The 19,091-nt window shown below is 43.5% G+C and overlaps 1 protein-coding gene across 1 annotated transcript in view; it reads right to left on the bottom strand.

The window, feature by feature from the left end:
• The window catches only part of LOC116519016 (high affinity cAMP-specific and IBMX-insensitive 3',5'-cyclic phosphodiesterase 8A-like), a 110,549-nt gene extending 93,032 nt beyond the window's left edge, over positions 1-17,517 (bottom strand). The window contains exon 1 of the mRNA XM_032232631.1: positions 15,513-17,517. Within this exon, the coding sequence (XP_032088522.1) occupies positions 15,513-15,734 (222 nt within the window). The 5' untranslated portion in view covers positions 15,735-17,517. The remainder of the gene's footprint in view (positions 1-15,512) is intronic.
• Positions 17,518-19,091: the final 1,574 nt, after the last annotated feature.

The raw sequence follows: 19,091 nt of genomic DNA, 5'->3' as shown, positions 1-19,091 counted from the left end.
TAACAGCGTTCCATGCACCTTCGGCATTTAGTCATGCCGGCTACATGACCATGGAGATATCTTTGGACAGCGCTGGCTCTTCGGCTTTGAAATGGAGATGGGGACCGCCCCCTAGAGTCAGGAACGACTAGCACATATGTGCAAGGGGAACCTTTACCTTTATGGTGATGTTCTCCATGTAGGTTTGATACCTACTCCTGTAGTTGGCCTTTGCTACTTTAGAGAATGTGGGAGTTGCAATTTACCATTTTTGGAATATGGGAAACTGGAGAAGGCTTCTATAGGTCTCCAAACATCTACCGATTTTAACATTTGTTATGAAAGTAAATTGGGCAAACCAACGCAGTAGGGTTAAGAAAGTATTGATACCAATATTCTTTCAGTTTCATTCTTAATTCCACTTTGGGGATAGATGCAAATGTTGTAAGATTGCCATCCGTAATCAGTCCCAAAGGTGCTTTTTCAAGAGGCAACTGGACTTTCTGGTTTTTCTTTGAAGACATTTCATTTTCATCGCAGAAGCTCCTTCAGCTCTGACTGGATGGGGGGTGTGGGGGAATGGAAGGATGTAAATTGGATGAAAAGTGAAACATCTCCAAAGAAAAACCCAGAAAGTCCAGTTGCCTCTTGAAAAAGCACCTTTGGGACAATCATGTCCTGGATGGCTGAGAATCTCCATAGGCACGCACAATCCCCGTGCAAATTAATGTCAGTCAAAAGTGGGGAGAGTAGAGGAAGTAAGAGAGATTGTCCAGGAAGAGCCAGCCAAGGGAAAGCAAGTGTGCTGGAGTTGTGCAAAACTTTTGCACTGAGTGTTGAAATAAAGAAGCTGTCTTAAGAAACCAGGAAGTGAAACGCGATCATTGATCGTACGTTTGCTCCGTGTGGCATCAAGGGTGTTTCTACATTGCTTGCAGATCTGTGACAAATCAAGGGAGGTGCTTTTGGGTTAAGTCATCCTTCTTCAAATCCACTCCCTTGAGTAGAGGTTACAATTCAGAATTTCCAACAGTGGTGGGATTCATTTATCTTCCCTAGCAGTTCGCAAATGTGAGTACACCCGCCACCTTCTGCACATGTGCCTTCTGTGCGTGCGCAGAAATTCATGCTGTCAGGCCTGCATTTATATTCCTTTAGAATTTTGGCCTGCCACACTTTCTCTAATTTCATTATGCTGTTTCTTTAAGTGTAGTCAATGGGAGGGGGGAATAGAAGGAATAGGATTTTGGAATGTATTGTTTTTCATTCTTTACTAGAAGCAAGGTCATCCTTTGTCTCCACACCAGTACACCTGACCAGAAGAAGCTTGGCATGGATGCCAGCGTGGAAGAAGGAGATTGGACCATGTGATGGACTGTGGGTGTGGGGACAAGATCATGACCTTTTAACCGGGTGGGATTCTGATGTAACTTCCAGAGTTGGAATCCCCACAGCTATGTGCCAACATGCCTGCTTTATTAAATTAGAACTTTAATCATAGTTTTGCCTTTGACTCTGATTTAATTCTACATGGTATTTGGAATGCTGATACATGCATTATGTCAGGGCGTGGGCGGAGCCTCCTGCAGCCGCCACTACCAGTGCGCCTGAACCAGAGAGAACCGGCTGAATACCACATCTGATTTCAGATAAGCGGTTATCCAGTCTCTTCTTAAAAACTTCCCACGTTGGAGCATCCGCAACCTCTGGAGGCACGTCGTTCCACTGATTAACTTGTGATTTCAAATAACAAATAAAGTAAGACAACAAAGTTGGGGAAACTATTGCACCTGGTTGTGGATGGGGTAGATAAGAATCAATACTCTACGATTTGCTGCCTTTGGAACAAAGAAACATTTGCAACTACTTCGGGGGTGGGATTCAACCGGTTTGCACCGGTTTGCGCGAATCGGATTTTAATTTCGTATCGGGTTCGCTGAACTGGTTGTTGCAAGGACTGGCTGGCCCTGCCCAGCTTACCCCACCCTCCCAGGAGTCTCCATTAATTCAGTGGTCCGTTTATCATGCCAGGTAAGTGCAGGTCCTGCACGGAGGCTCTGAGAGAGTGAAAAACAGGCCTCCTGGATGTCCGGAAATGTCTGGAAACGGGGGGTGGCTATTTTCACCCTCCTGGAAGCTCAAGGAAAGCCTCTGGAGCCTGGGGAGGGTTAAAATGCTCCCCCCCGGTGCAAGAGGCCGAGTAGTCTATGCCCACCATGACCACGCCCCACCCAGCAATCAGGCAGAAAACCCATTGCTAACATTTTTCAATCGCACCTCTGAACGACTTCCATAAATATTTCCGCTGAAGGCTCTATTATTTATTATGGACCAACAGCCTGGGCTGAAATAAACACTTTGCCAAATACAGAAACGCGCAGCGGTGCAGATGGCGAGAGGGGAGCGCCCCGTATTTTAGCATCAAAGCCCTTTCAGGGGCCGTCGGCGGATGATTAACTTCCTCTATCTGCTCTATTGCAGAGCTCAGGCGGTGCAAAAGACAGGAAATAGATCCATCACTTGCCATCGTAGAGAAAGTGCCACTGGAAAACAAAGGAGGCAGTGGATGAGCAGGAAAACCCTTTTATCAGTGCCTTTCCAGATGAGTTGGATTCTCACCGGGCGATTGGGCAAACAAATAGCCACAAACGAGAAAATGCAGATTTCTTTTTTTTTTTAATGCAAAAAACCCCAAAGAAATCAAAATAAGGAAATAGTCTGCTGTATACGAAGGCTGCATCTTTACCAATGAAGTAGGCATCATAACTAAACATGTTTGTTCTCAGGACACCTGTATGTTTCCCCCCCCCCCAAAAAAAATATAGAAAAACGTATCCCCGTATTTATTCCAAGGTGGAAACAAATTGAGATGGGATATCTTAAAATGTGGGGTCCTTGATGCTGCTCTCTGGACTTGTTTGTTTTCTTGCAGATGTCTCATTACCTAACTAGGTAACTGTTAGGTAAGCTCCCCGTTGGGAGAGCGAGTACGTTCAGAGAAGCGTTGTGAGAGTGTAGTTTGAGAACCCCCAAACCAGCTGCAGTTTAAGTAGGCTTTTACTTTCGTGGAAATAGAGGTATCAGAGTCCATCAAACAGTCCAAGTCATACACGGATAAGACAGTCAGGCGTCAATGTCTTTTAGTTAAGGGATAATCCAAAATAACATAGTCCATAATCATACAAACAGTCCGGTAATCAAAGTTTGCTAACAGTTGCAAAACTTACAATAGCTCACGGCACTTTCTAACAGCCAGCTTCCAAAAACACTCAGATCAGATCAGCCCAGCATCTAACAAACAGAGAGCTAACAGTCATTCTGGCTCCCTCTTATGGCCGATTGAGGAAAACAGCAACCAATCACATTTTACAGTATGATTTCAAGAAACAGGTATAGCATTGTTACATGATTTATATATTGCCAACCCAACCGTTAGATTATATACCTAACAGTAATGACATCAGTGCTAGAAGGGAGTGGGGCTTGTGGAAAGGAAGGGGGGGATTGTGAGTCCTCGGTTCTTTCTGAGCTTGGTGGTTGTCTTGCAGACGTTTCAATACCCAAGTAGGTAACATAATCAGTGCGAGAAGGAAGTGGGATTGGAGGAGGAGGATTGTGAGGTCCTTAATGGTCTCTGAGCTTGGTTGTTTTCTTGCACACATTTCATTACCTAACTGGGTAAAGATCTTTAAATCCATTAAAACACCACACAAACACACACACACTATTGGCATTATTGGCATATACTGTTCTATGCAGGTCCATCTTAGCAAAGTTGGATGTCCTGGAATTTCACTTAGAAGAGAGAAATTGATTTATTTGGATGCACCACATAATGTGAACACAAATCACTGCAATTTGTGAAACCAATTTTAGGGCTGAGCGTGTCATACGAACCAACTGTTGTTGCTTTTTAAAGCCTCCTAATGGCATTGTGTGGGACGTTATCCCAAAGCAAGCAAAGGTTTTGTTTGAAAGGAGACTGATAAATCATTTGGCCCTTATTTGCTGGATGGAAACCGTGCTGTTTAAGTTACAAAAGTCAGAAAAAGTCTATTATTATACAACATCTGATTCTCTCATCAGAGAGAGAGAGAGAGAGAACATGAGGACACACACACAGAGAGAAAGAGAGAACATGGGGACGGACACACACACACACAGAGAACATGGGGAGAGAGAGAGAGAGAACATGGGGACACACACACACACACACACACACACAGAGAGAGAGAGAGAGAGAACATAGGGACAGAAAGAGAGAGAACATAGGGAGAGAAAGAGAGAGAGGGAGAGAGGGAGAGAGAGAGAGAACATGGGGATAGAGCCGAGGTGGTGCAGTGGTTAAAGGCAGCACTGCAGGCTACTTCAGCTGACTGCAGCTCTGCAGTTCGGCTGTTCAAATCTCACCGGCTCAGGGTTGACTCAGCCTTCCATCCTTCCGAGGTGGGTAAAATGAGAACACGGATTGTTGTTGGGGGCAATATGCTGACTCTGTAAACCGCTCTGTAAAGCGGTATATAAGTCTAACTGCTATTGCTATTGCTATTGCTATAGAGAGAGGGAGAGAGAGAGAGAGAGAACATGGGGAAAAGAGAGAGAGAGAACATGGGGGGAGAGAGAGAGAGAACATGGGGACAGAGAGAGAGAGAGAGAGAGAGAACATAGGGAGAGAAAGAGAGAGAGAGAGAATATGGGGACAGAGAGAGAGAGAATATGGGGACAGAGAGAGAGAGAGAGAACATGGGGACAGAGAGAGAGAGAGAACATGGGGACAGAGAGAGAGAGAGAACATGGGGGGGGAGAGAGAGAGAACATGGGGACACACACAGAGAGAAAGAGAGAGAGAGAGAGAACATAGGGAGAGAGAGAGAGAGAACATGGGGACAGAGAGAGAGAGAGAGACCATGGGCACAGAGAGAGAGAGAGAACATGGGGATAGAGAGAGAGAGAGAGAAAGAGAGAGAGAGAGCACGCATGGGGACACAGACAGACAGACAGACAGACAGACACAGAGACACATACAGAGACAATCACACCTGCAGGCACACGCACGCACAGAAGTCAAGCTTTCAAATAATGCGGAAAAAAAGAAAAACTTGGATTTGATTTGTTAACGTTGCACAATTTTTACAAAAAGAACAGGATAAAAACCTGGGAGATTAATTTTTAAGGCCAAAAGTTCAACTGACAGCTGAGAAGGAAGATCTAGAAGAATACATACTTCAAATCCTGCTATTTATTACCTTCAATTCGTCAGAAGTTTGTATCAGGCAGAATTTATGATGCTTTTAAATTGCAATTCTAATTCCTTCCAACCGAATGCAAAAAAAGCCAACGCTGCAATAAATCGGTCAGACTTTTGTTCCAGCAATCATGTCTATGCTGGTTTCCTAGGGACAGTAATATACAATTTAAATAAGTCCACACGTGTGGGGTGCTGTTGTTTTTTTCATTGTGGCTCAAATGGGTTGCATAAACCCATAAGCACCAGGGTTTGCCTAATCATGAGATTTGACTTAGCACCAGTGGTGGGATTCCATTTTTTTTTTACTATTGGTCCTGTGGGGGTGGCTTTGTGGGCATGACAGGGGAAGGATACTGCAAAATCCCCATTCCTTTCCTACTCCTGGGGAAGATACTGCAAAATCCCCATTCCCTCCCTGCTCCTGGGGGAAGGATACTGCAAAATCCCCATTCCCTCCCCACTCCTGGGGGAAGGATACTGCAAAATCCCCATTCCCTTCCTACTCCTCGGGGAAGGATACTGCAAAATCCCCATTCCCTTCCTACTCCTCGGGGAAGGATACTGCAAAATCCCCATTCCCTCCCCACTCCTGGGGGAAGGATACTGCAAAATCCACATTCCCTCCCTGCTCCTGGGGGAAGGATACTGCAAAATCCCCATTCCCTCCTCGCTCCTGGGGAAAGGATACTGCAAAATCCACATTCCCTCCCCGCTCCTGGGGGAAGGATACTGCAAAATCCCCATTCCCTCCCCACTCCTGGGGGAAGGATACTGCAAAATCCACATTCCCTCCCCGCTCCTGGGGGAAGGATACTGCAAAATCCCCATTCCCTCCCCACTCCTGGGGGAAGGATACTGCAAAATCCCCATTCCCACCCCACCCCACTAACCTGCTTTCCAGCTCCCTTCTCCTGTTCAGGGCAACAAAAGAAGATCATCTGGGAGGCTGGGAGGCAGCGGGGGCGGGGCCAGCCTATTTGCCGGTTCTCCGAACTACTCAAAACTTTCGCTACCGGTTCTCCGGAACCTATCAGAACTGACTGAATACCACCTCTGCTTAGCACGATAAGAGAACCAACCAGCCGTGGTTTACATTACGACCATAATGGAGCTTGCCCATTCCAGTCATATGTTCTAACCATTGTAAGACAAGTCTGTCATGAGACTGACCTGATTTTATCACCTTTTTTGCGGCAGTTGTTACACAAAAATGGCAATCATAAAGCGAACGTAACAGTGGTTAAACAAACACCATGGTTGTTAAGGAAAAGCAGTGGTTTGCTGCGGCCGAGCTTTATTTATCGGTTTGTAAAATAAACTATTTATTTGTTTGTAAAATGTATTGGCCATCCGTCTTACTTCAAGGTAACTCTGGGCAGTTTACAAGCACACCAGAATAAGTGTCATAAATGCAACCGTTTCGTTGAGCACCCGACATTCAATTATGTGGCCACCCAAAAAAAATCAGAACTTCGAATCTCGGTCGTAAATCCCCTTTTTCCGATCAGTCGTAACTTCAAATGGTCGCTAAGCCACCGTTCATAAGTGAAGAACTATCTGCAATCAATAAACCACTCACTATAATATTCAAACTGAATCTATGACAGAGCAAAAGGATCAGATGGTGAGAAAGGCCTTCGAGTAAAGTTACTAAGCGTTCCCTAACTTGTTACTCTCCAGATCTGTTAAGTAAGACTATTAATTCCTGCAGGGTCATTTTGGGCAGGATTTTGGAGGCACATATACGCCGTGGCTTTTCAACGGGAACCAAACATGATAAAAAGACAAACACAATATTTACCTTTTCCTCTTATCTTCTACAACTCAAAAATGTTTTTAAAAAATTCACTGTCAATCCAGCTCATTATTGTACATTATCTACATAAGCACATGGCAAATGGGTAAAGTTACAGGAGGATGTTTTTTTTTTTAATTGGTGAAAAGCCAATTAGGTGAAAAGCCAATTTATATCTTTCATACCTGCGGCCAACTTATTCAGGAATTTTGCAGTGCAATTAACTTTCCACCCAGTTCACATTTTAGAAAACAGAGATCCCCCAAAAGACATCAAAGGAATGCATCTTTACACAGTGGTAAAATTAAAGGGAAATAAAGCATTGAAGTTTGATTTTTCTAAGCACATTTTAGAAACTCTATGTTATATTTGTAGTCTGCTAAAGACCTTGCACAATTATTATTCTGATCGCTGCTTTTCACCACAACTTCATTCCAAGAAATCCTTCTAAGCTACAGTTTGTTTAACCACAGTTTGATAAACACAAGCCACCATTGGCTTGGTTATCATACCACATGAAGTCAGAATCCCACAAAACTGTGCTATGGATGAACACAGTACATGAGCCAAGTTCGTTCACTATGGTTTACTACTTATTTGCTTGCATATCCCACCTCTATTATGTTTACAAATAACTCAAGATGGCGAACATCTCCAACTCAGGTTTCTCCTCCTATTTCCCCAACAACAACAAACCTTTAAAGTGGGTTGCGCTGAGAGAGAATGATTGGCCCAAGTGTTCTGACAGAGGCTTCCTGAGAGCAGGAAACAAACTCCTTGTCCCGACAAAAAACCCTTTTTATTAATTGACTGTGAATTCTGCTCCTTCACATCCAGCAAAGTCTTCCAAGGGAGGATTTACAGTCACAGACCTTATCTGGATTGGAGAGCTGCCAGGCCGGTCTCTGCAAACCTTGGCAAGGAGTCTCGGAGAGTCATGAGCCAATTAAGCGAACTATTTGTCTCCTGCAAACTCCACTCCCTTTCGCTCCGCTTTTATTTCCTCTGGGATGTTGCAACAGTCGTAACTGTGAAAAACGGTCACAAGTCACTTTTTTCAGTGCCGTTGTAACTTTGAATGGTCACTAAATGCACTGTTATAAGTTGAGGTTTATCTGCTTTACAATAATCAAAAAGGGAAGTAAATGGAAATTAAGTATTATTCTCAAATGTTTTTATTTACCACTAGCAGTACAATAGAAGCCATCGAAAGGCACAACAGGCTGCATCTTAACAGAACCCATACCCCAAGGAGTTTCTTATCCCCACACTATTTTTCTCCAGAGTAAATCATCTGTGTACCAAGTTTGGTTGAAATTGCTCTAGGCACTCTAGAGTTATGTTGGAACATACATACACATACATACATACATACATACGTACATACATACATACATACATACATACATACATACATAATTACACACACACAGCCTTTTATATATAAAATAATAATATGATATATATATATATATATAAATATAATAATAGACAGAAAGACAGCTAGTTCTCCAAAGTTACCTTATTTATTCTTATTTAGTTGCCAGTTTGCTCTTAAACTTAATTAGATTTTGATTTCTAGTTTTGTTTCTTGGGTGATTTTTTTTAAAATTCTTGCTGTTTTATCATGTACTGTTTTTATCACTGCATACCATTCTCTATTTTACGTTTGTAATTTACTGGCATGCGAGGCAGGGAAGTCTCACGATTAAGCAGTTGAGAAAGAATAATAAGTGAATTAATTATGTCTCTCACAAGGCAGAACATTCTTCTCTGGCCATTAAAGCAGACTTTGAGTGACTGCTAAGCTACAGCCGAGTATGCCTCTTCTCGGTAAGCTTTGAACAAAACCTACAAGAAATAAGGAACTCAAACCTGGTTATTAGAAGAGTTAAAACTATGAGCTTATAAAACCAGGATATGAATCATGAACTGGCAAATGACATCATTCCATTTATATATATGTGGCCAGGATGGATTATCTGAAAACACAAACATATTAAATTGATAGATACCCCAAAGAAGGGGGAAAGCTGACTCACAATCTTTCTGTATTCCTTCTATTTTTATGGTTCACCAATCCGTTGCTTTGTGACACCATTTCACGGTGCGCTTCTATTCCAAGTGGACCATCTCAAGCACAATCATTTGGTCTAAATCAGGGGCGTCAAACTCAATTTCATTGAGGGCTGCATTAAGGCTGTGGTTGACCTCGGGGGGCGGGGGGGCGGCCAGGCGTAAGCGACTGGGTGGGCGTGGCCAGCTTGAAGCCACTCCCCAAACTGCTGGCGTGTTTCCTCTGAGCATTGGGTAGACTGGGCCGAAGCCACGCTGGCCCAATCTTTCCTCGTCACATTGGTAGACCAAGACGGCCTTATGGGCCGGATCCACCCCACGGGCCTTGATTTTGACACCCCTGGTCTAGATTCACACACCAAAATTCAACCACATTTGGTAGGGAATTGCACATATAAACCTGCCCAGAACCTGCCAGATGTGTTCTAGATCATTTGATCACTCAAGTCAAGAGCAAAGCTTTTCACAGAATAGAATAGCAATAGCAATAGCAGTTAGACTTATATACCGCTTCATAGGGCTTTCAGCCCTCTCTAAGCGGTTTACAGAGTCAGCATATTGCCCCCAACAACAATCCGGGTCCTCATTTTACCCACCTCGGAAGGATGGAAGGCTGAGTCAACCCTGAGCCGGTGAGATTTGAACAGCCGAACTGCAGAACTGCAGTCAGCTGAAGTAGCCTGCAGTGCTGCATTTAACCACTGCGCCACCTCGGCTTCTAGTTTGAATTCTAGTTTAATTCTAGTTTGAATTCTAGTTTAAATTAAATTTAAAATTCTAGTTTAAATTACTCCTTGACATACAACCACGATTGAGCCCAGCACTTATGATGCTAAGGGACTCATTTGTTAAGTGAGTTTTGCCCCTGTTTTACAACTATTCTGACCACATTTGTTAAGTGAATCACTGCAGTTGTTAAATTAGTAACACAGTTGTTAAGTGGCTTCCCCCATTGGCTTTTCTGGTCAGAAGGTCACAAGACATCTCAAAGTGAGTTGCTAAGGAAAAGGAGATTGCAGAAATCCTGACGCCGAAAAGTAGCTACAGAAAGAAAAATGGGAATAGGCAGTCCGTGTTCTTGAAACAGAAAGGACAGCCATCTCTCTTTTGAAGGCTGCAAATACGCTGAATGCTCTTCGTCGTTCTGCAAACTGTGCGCTCGCTCTCTTCTCAAAAGTCTTGTGACAAATTTCTTCCCAGCTCAACCATCCGCCATCATCAGAGAATGTGTATCAAGGAGCAGAAAAACCCAGAAACGTTAAGAAGAGAATTGTCATTAACTCATATCTAAATTCTAAGAATTTCTACCTTCTGGCAGCAGAAGAACTTTGCCAGGAGAAGAAGATGGCAACCCCAAGAAAATGCAAACTATTGATCGGATAATAAATTCATTGGGAGCACAAGGGGCCACCTGGTACCATGTCAAATACTTGAGTTTTCAACCTTGGTAGGGACAAGGCCAGTGTTTTCTAACTTTAGCAACTTCCAGATGTGTGGACTTTGACTCCCAGAATTCTCAGCAATGACCTCATGGACCGGAGAATTCTGGGAAATGAAATCCACCTAAGCCAGGGGTCGGCAACCTTAAACACTCAAAGAGCCACAAAACTCCTAACCGGAAGCTCCCCCCCCCTCCCCCCCCGGGTTCAATTCTGGAGCCGACCAGAAGTCCGATTTCCCCACCATAGAGTCTCCTCCTAGCACAGCGTCCTTTTTCTCTACATGTCCTAAGCGAAAACCCTACCAATTATGGAGCCAACTGGCGACAGGGAGCCGCAGGAGAGGGAAGAAAGAGCCACATGCAGCTCCAGAGCCACAGGTTGCCAACCCCTGGCCTAAGTTGTCAAGGCTGAGAACACGTTGACCTGTTCTAACTGGACAATTCCTCTATAAAGGTCCAGATTTCGCATTCAATGAATGTTTTGCCAGCCTTGATTTATTTTTACAGAAGCATTTATGGATTACCTACATCCAGAAACATGGATGACACTGACTCACGACACCAAATAAAAACATAAAAAGGCCTTGGTTCATCTTGACTGAAGCTAGACAACTAGCAGCACAGACTTCACAATTAGGTTTTAAAAAGAAAAAAATGTTTTATAAACCAATAAAAAGGCCAAACTTGTTTTAAAAAGTCTTGCTGGTTTTAAATTGCTTTAAAAAGAGGGTCAGATAAGGAAGTTCTTTACTCTAGTGATGGTTTAAAATGATCACAACTCGAGCAGCCCGTTCAAATGCAGATTACCAATTAACAGAGTTGGAAGGGACCTTGTAGGTCATCTAGTCAAACCCCCCGCCCAAGCAGGAGACCCCACATCAGCTCTGAATGACCAAGTAACATGAAGATGACAGTCATATCACAGATTTTAGCCATTCTTCCAAAAACATCCGATATAAAATGGAAGACAGAAAGATTATCATTCAAAGACAAAATTACAAAAGGAGAGTAAAATCCTGTTTTGCATACAGGAGTTCATTCTAATGGATATAACCCCAAGTCCTTAATTTTTGACACTATATACTCAGTTAAATTAAGTGAATAAAAGCTGGGCTTCCTGGCTGGGCAGGGGGTTGGACTAGAAGACCTCCAAGGTCCCTTCCAACTCTGTTATTCTTACTATAACTTCACAACTTGAAGATCAGCCTATAGTCGGAATATTGACTAATGCAGTTCTGTGTGAGGCATCTCATTGATAATGTTACAGGTAATTCTCAATTAACAACAGTTGGTTAAAAAGTGACTTATGGCCAATTTTCACACTGAGGGCAGCATCGGCAAAGCTCACTTAACAACTTCCTCGCTTAGCAACTGAACAGTAATGCCATTTAATGAAACATCATTTGTGACAAATTAAGAAAGTTGTACATTGATTCAAACACTGCAAATAACTCAAAAACTGAGTACACTCCAACTGTTTCTTCATGATGAGCCAGGTAAAATGGTTATAACAGAACAACAGAGCAGAATAAAGGAGCTGGAAGGGACCTCGGAGTCCTTTATTTATTTAGAATAGAATAGTTGGAAGGGACCTTGGAGGTCTTCTAGTCCACGCCCCCTGCACAAGCATTTGAGACAAATAGTTATCTCATATCTTCTTGAAAATGATGGAGCACCCACAACCTCTGGAGTTCTGTGTAATATTTTTAAGACATCTATTAACCCGCATTTAACTGTATTTTGAATGGCTCTTCATTATTTCCTTCAATTAAAAAAATACCCTTTTTTGTCATGATATACGTTTGAAATCTTTTTGAGTGACCTTCTAGGTAAAGATGAAGACTCAATAGCGTATTGTGAATTTAAGTGATAATGCCAGAGCATTGTAGAAATGTGAAACAACACTACATAAACTGTATCAGATCCTGCAAGATCCTAATTCAAAAGACCTTGATACATAATTTCCTGCCTAAGCAGGGGGTTGGACTAGAAGATCTCCAAGGTCCCTTCTATTCTATTCTAATCTAAATAAATAGGAATAAAATAAAATAAAAAATCACAGTACCTTTGTCCTTGCTCCCTTTGTCACAACCTGACTCTTAGTTTTAAGTTCTGGCTCAGGTTACATCTCCATCTAAAACCTCCAACCACACCTGACAGATGTGGTTTACATACAGGGAATCCTCGACTTACAACAGTTCATTTAGTGGCCATTCAAAGTGACGTCACTGAAAAAGTGACTTATGACAGCTTTTCACACTTACGGCCATTGGAGCATCCTCTTGGTCACTTGATCAAAAATTCTGATGCTTTGCAACAGGTTCATATTTATGACGGATTGCTGTGTCCCCGGGGGCTACACAATCCTCTTTTTTGCGACCTTCAGACAAGCAAAGTCAAGGGGGGGGGAACCAAATTCACTTAACGACCGTGTGACTAACTGAACAGCTGCAGGGATTCACTTCCCAGGAGCCAAAATGGAGCCAAACTCACTCAACCAACGTTTCACTTAGCAACATAAATTTTGGGCTCAGTTTTCGGACGTAAGTCAAGGACTACCTCTACTTAATAAGCATCAACAGTTCATGTCCTCTGGGTATTAATCACAGCTAAAAGTTACCAGCTTTACTTAAATCCCCTAACAAAACCGTAGAAGCATAATTAGACTTTATGTAATGCTAAATACCAGGCGATGCTGGATCTCATGTTGTTTTGTTTTAAGTGGAAAATTAAAACTTTAATTTCAGTTGAAAGAGAGGGGTGTTGTTTTTTTTACTCTTTACCTTGAGCAAATAGCAAGTATAAGAGGGGGGGCGGATCACAAATGTACACAAATTAAGCCTCTCTTGGTCCTACAGAAGAAAAACTCAGGGCAATATTTTAAGGCCTCGGCCTAATTCATTGGGAACTCACTTCTTAAAAAGACGTTTAGAATTGCATTCAGTATCAAAGTCTGATATTAGTGTCTGTTTTATTGCAAATACCGTGTTCCCCTGAAAATAAGACAGGGTCTTATTTGCTTTTGACAACACCCCCCCCCTCGAAATAAGCCCTTAGTCTTATTTTCAGAAAGATCTTATTATTTTTGAGGTACAGAAGGTAGCGAGCATGATCACCTCATGCCTGCTGCTGTGTGGCAATATTTTAGGGGAGGGCTTATTTTTGGGGGAGGGCTTATTTTTGGGGAGGGCTTAATTTTTGGGGGCACTTATTTTGGGGGGTAATAAGCACTTATTTTGGGGGGTAATAAACCGATTGGGCTTATTATCCAGGGAGGTCTTATTTTCGGCAAAACAGGGTAGAAATCTGTTGCCAAATAAGATCATATAATGGGAGGTGATAAAACTGAAAATAATAGCAGTAGATGACAGGTAGTCCTCAACTTACAACAGTTCATTTAGTGACTGTTCGAAGTTACGATGATGGCACTGGAAAAAAGTAACTGATGACCATTTTCTCACACTTACGACCACTGCAACATTTCCTTGGTCACGTGATCAAAATTTGGGCACTTGGCAACTGGTTCATAGTTATGACGGTTGCAGTGTCCTGGAGTCATGCGATCTTTTTTTTGGGACCTTCTGACAAGCCAGTGGGGAAGCCTGATTCACTTAGCAACCGGGTTACTAAATTTAACAACTGCACGGATTCACTTAGCAACTATGGCAAGAAAAGTTGAAACTGGGGCAAAATTCGTTTTTAGGACAGTTTTAGCACAACACACAAAACATTGCCTTGCCTTAACGATCCACTGGAAGATTGTAAGCCATTTCCTATCTCAGCCAGTCCTCCCTCAAAGGAGTGTTGTGAAATAAAAATGCAAAGGATGGGGAACAGCAAGAAAACTATACATGCAACCATAACCCACTTGAAGACAATGTGAGACTAGCAATGAAGCAAATTAAAACTTTATCCAACTATACTGGGACACCTACGTTTTAAATTTTGAATCTGTTGTTTCTAGATTTTATTATTATTATTATTCGCAACAACAGAATTGTATCACAGCGGCCAGTTGTTTCGCCGGATTTGGCATTGATTACTAGTTGGGCCCCACCCATTATTATTATTATTATTATTTTGGCTCCTGTGCATTGATCCTCCTACATTTGGAGCCACCTTTCACCTGCCATAAATGCATTCGCGTGCAAATTATATAGCATCCTATTCCTCAAAGGTTTCGCGGATTTCGTATGCAAATCGGCCACCTTCTTTTGATCACAATTCCATAGTCCAAAGGCCAAACAATTTCCTCCATTCGAAAGAAGAAGAAAAATCACTTTTAAATCATTGTTTTAACTTAACCCGTGATTTCTCCTCCTGTAAATGCCCAGGGAAATTTACCCATAAATCTTTTGCAGACCTTGCTAAAAAGCTGGAATCCTGCATGGGTACATTTAAAAAGAAAAAAGAAAAAGCAACATTATTGTGTCAAGGTTTCTCTTCTGTTTCTGCTTGGAAGGGGTTTCAAAACAAACTTTCACTTATGCAAACAAAAGTTCCAGGAGGAGGCAGAAAGGGAAACCATAGATCCCCTTGCTGGCTTCCACTCTGATTTTGCACTGTTTTTCCAATATTGGCTGATACACACCTACAGGCCTAAGGTGACCGTTGGGGAAGGCGGTAGGGAGAGCATTGAAAATAATCTGTATATTCCAAAATAAATCCGAATTCTCTTTCTAAACTGATCCAAAACCCACAGAAGGGGGAAGGAGAGAGAAAGACCTAGGAAATTTTTTTTTTTTTTTAAGAAAGAAAAAAGAAAAAGGACAGTAACGCTTATGAAACTGGCAACATCGCCAGCTAAAACTAGACAGCCTAAAGCGACTCACCAGGGGCCAGTGACTTGTTTGGTGCGTCCGTAAAAAGTCTCGCTGGACTTCACGAAGTTCTCCCACCCACCCATTCCCAGATTCCCAAAGGACACGGGTTTTGTATGGGTGTCGTTTCACACACACACACACCATTATTACCTTGACGCTGGATCTCTTGGTCCTGGAGTCTGCCTCCATGTTGTCCCGAGAGTCCTTTTTCGTGAGATTGGCTCTCAACTTGTACGACGTGTTGTTGGAAGATTTAATGAATAATCCAGGCACGGAGTTACCTTGCTGGGACGAATTAGAGTCCTCGGGATCCTTGTTACTGTGATAAACCACCCGGCTGTCAGATATATGAATGCTGGGAGCACAACCCATGGCTGTTTTCTTTGCGTTTTTTTTTTTTAAGCGGCTAGATCTCAAGGTTACTTCTTTCTCTCTTTTTTTTTTCTTCCCCTATCTTGGGAACGTTGTCCTTTTTTTTTCCTTCCCCCCCCCCCACCAAAAAAGGGGTTAATAGGCCGTTTCTGCCGAATGATCCAGGGTCTCCATCCACGCCTCCAGCTGTTTCTCAGGCAGGGCCCCCCCCAATGCGGGGAAACATCGTTCGGGGCGCCCCTCCGAATCCGGAGGTCTGGATCTGAAAGCGCAGTGGGTGCGGCGAGGTAAATGAGAGGGGGGCTTTGAAATTCCGGGTGTGCGCTTAAATCATGGCATCCTCTCTCTCTCTCTCTTCCCCCCCTCCCCTCCACGCAAAAGGGGAGAGGGAAAAAATGCCCCCCACGTCTATCCCCAAGGTTTGGGGGGGGGATTAAGAGGAGGGGAGGAGACGCATCACTTCTGGGCGGCGCTTCACCCCAGAACTCCCCCCCCCCCTCTCTCTTAGCAAATCGATCTAGTCCGGTTTTGGGGAAGGGGCGAGGGCTTCAACATAGATTTTGCAATTAAAAGGGTAGGAGTGCCTTGACTCTGCTTCCACCCCAAGTCCAACACCTCGCCCCCACCCGCTCTCACTGCGCACATAGGCAGGTTCTCCCCCCCCTCCCCTCTTTCCAAGCTTCTAAACGTGGCTCTGGGAGGGGGTGGCGGGCCCCCCTCCGGGGTTATGCTCTCGCCTTCATCAAACGCCCGTCCGAGTCATCTCCGTGGGCCAGACCCTCGCCCCCTTCCCTCCCTCCCTTTCCCCACCGCGGCGCTTGCTTGCAAAGCCCCCTCCGGGAGCCCGGGAAGCGCATTCACGCGTTCGCTCTCCCTTTTCTTCCCAAAGAGGGCTTCCCTCCCGCCGCACCTCGAGCCCAGGTCCCCGCAGGGCCTTTCTCCAGCAGATGTGCCACCCGGTTGCAGATGTGCTCCCTCCCCTCCCTCCCCTCCCCCCACAAAAAAAGAGGGGAGGGAGACAGAAGACAGAGGGGGTGCGAGGAAAGGGGGGAGGGAACCGTCCAAAAGAGAAGGCAGAAGGGATTGGAGAGGGGAGGCAACGCAGAAAAGGGGGACGGAGAGCGGAGGGGGGAAAAAGAGGGGGGACGCTAAACTTTAAGAAGGATCCAGATCAAAAGAAGCAGATCAGATCGCCGGGGGAGGACCCCGCCGCCGTCGCCAACACCCCCAGCAAAACCACCAGCGTCGCCGCCTCTTCTTCCCCCAGCACCATCGCTCTGCGTTCTTGGCAAACCCCTCCCCCCCCAAAAAAAAATAAGTCTCGCTTTTTGGCACCAAAAAGCGCTGCCAAATCCAAGCCCCCTGATTTGGGGAGGGGGCAAGGGGGGGTTCTAGGGAGGGGAGGGGCCGTCCGATCTGCTGCGGAATGAATTAAAATGGCGAGGGGGAAAAAGGGGGGCTGCTCTTGGCCCAAACGAGGCGAGGCGCGGATCCCAAGCGCTTGGGGAGCAAGGGCGCACCGGCGGCTCCTGGCGCTCCGGGGGAGGCTTGGCTCTCCAGTTTTGCAAGGCTGTAGCTGTTGCTGCTGCTGCTGTTGCTGCTGCTGCTGCTGCTGCTGCTGCTGTGCCTCTTGCGGCTCCGACTGTTGCGGCTCCGGCTCCCGCTTCTGCTTCTGCTGCCCGCCCCGAAAGGAGAGCCCCGGGCCGTTCAGCCCCAGCTTCTCTCGCTCGCTCTCCAGTCCGCTCCGGAGTTTGACAGCCCCGGCGGGCGCAGCATCGGCGCGGGCGGCGGCGCAGCCAATAAAAGTCCCCGCCAGGGCTGACCTCCAGCCTTTAGTGGCGTCAATGCAAACGAGCCGGCCGGTCCAATCCGCAGCGAACGGCGGCGGCGGAGCGAACTTCAAACGCGCCTCTGCTCCGCCCGCCCGCCCAGAGCTCGGCTGCCCAAGGGCGCCCTGACGCGGCGGCGGCGGCGGCGGCTGGGGAGGACCGAGCGCGCCCCGGCAGCCGGAGCAGCCGGAGAGAAAGTGGCTTGGCTGCCGTCCTGGGCAGCTTTGGAGGAGGGAGCTCCCCCGCCCTCCTTCCCTGCCTCCCTCCTCCCCGCAGCTGGAAGGTAAGGCCGTCTTATTCATTCATTCATTCATTCATTCATTCATTCATTCATTCATTCTTTATTTATTTATTTATTTATTTATTTATTTATTATTAATTATTTCTTTATTATTAATTATTTCTTTATTATTAATTATTATTTCTTTATTATTTCTTTATTTATTGTTTATTTATTATTCATTTATTTATTTATTTATTATTCATTCATTTATTATTATTTATTTATTATTTATTTATTATTATTTATTTATTTATTCATTCATTCATTTATTATTTCTTTATTATTAATTATTTCATTATTAATTATTTCTTTATTATTAATTATTATTTCTTTATTATTTCTTTATTTCTTTATTGTTTATTTATTATTCATTTATTTATTTATTTATTTATTATTCATTCATTTATTATTTATTTATTTATTATTTATTTATTATTTATTTATTATTTATTTATTTATTCATTCATTCATTTATTATTTCTTTATTTATTATTTATTTATTATTATTTATTTATTTATTCATTCATTCATTTATTATTTCTTTATTATTAATTATTTCTTTATTATTAATTATTATTTCTTTATTATTTCTTTATTTCTTTATTGTTTATTTATTTATTATTTATTTATTTATTTATTTATTTATTATTCATTTATAATTCATTATTTATTCATTATTTATTATTCATTATTTATTATTATTCATTGTTTATTATTTATTTATTGCAGCTTCCGCCCTCTGGAATGAGCTCCCTGTTGAGATCCGGACCCTTACTACCCTCCCCGTCTTCCGCAAAGCCATCAAGTCCTGGCTGTTCCAGCAGGCTGGGGGGGGGGGGGGGAGCTGAGAAGCATTTACCTCCATGGAAATTGTGAATGTTGGTTTTGTTTTTAATATGTTGTTTTTGTCTCGTTTTCCCCCTTTCCCTTGTCTTTTGTGAGCTGCCCGGAGTCCTCCGGGAGTGGGCGGCATACAAGACAAATAAATAAATAAATAAATAATAAATAAATAAATAAATAAATAAATAAATAAATAAATAAATAAATAAATAATAAATTATTAATGTATCTGTTTGGTTGATTGGTTTGTCAACCATGTACAAGATACGACTTCAGAGGATAATCAGAACTGCAGGGGGAAAAAATTACTGCCAACCTGCCTTCCATTGAGGACCTATAAACTGAGTCAAAAAGAGGGCTGTGAAAATATCTACAGATCCCTCACATTCTGCACATAAATTGTTT

Source organism: Thamnophis elegans, chromosome 16, assembly GCF_009769535.1.
Source record: "Thamnophis elegans isolate rThaEle1 chromosome 16, rThaEle1.pri, whole genome shotgun sequence".
NCBI lineage: Eukaryota > Metazoa > Chordata > Lepidosauria > Squamata > Colubridae > Thamnophis > Thamnophis elegans.
The sequence above is the reverse complement of the archived record's forward strand: the minus strand, read 5'-3'. Positions and strand labels throughout refer to the sequence as shown.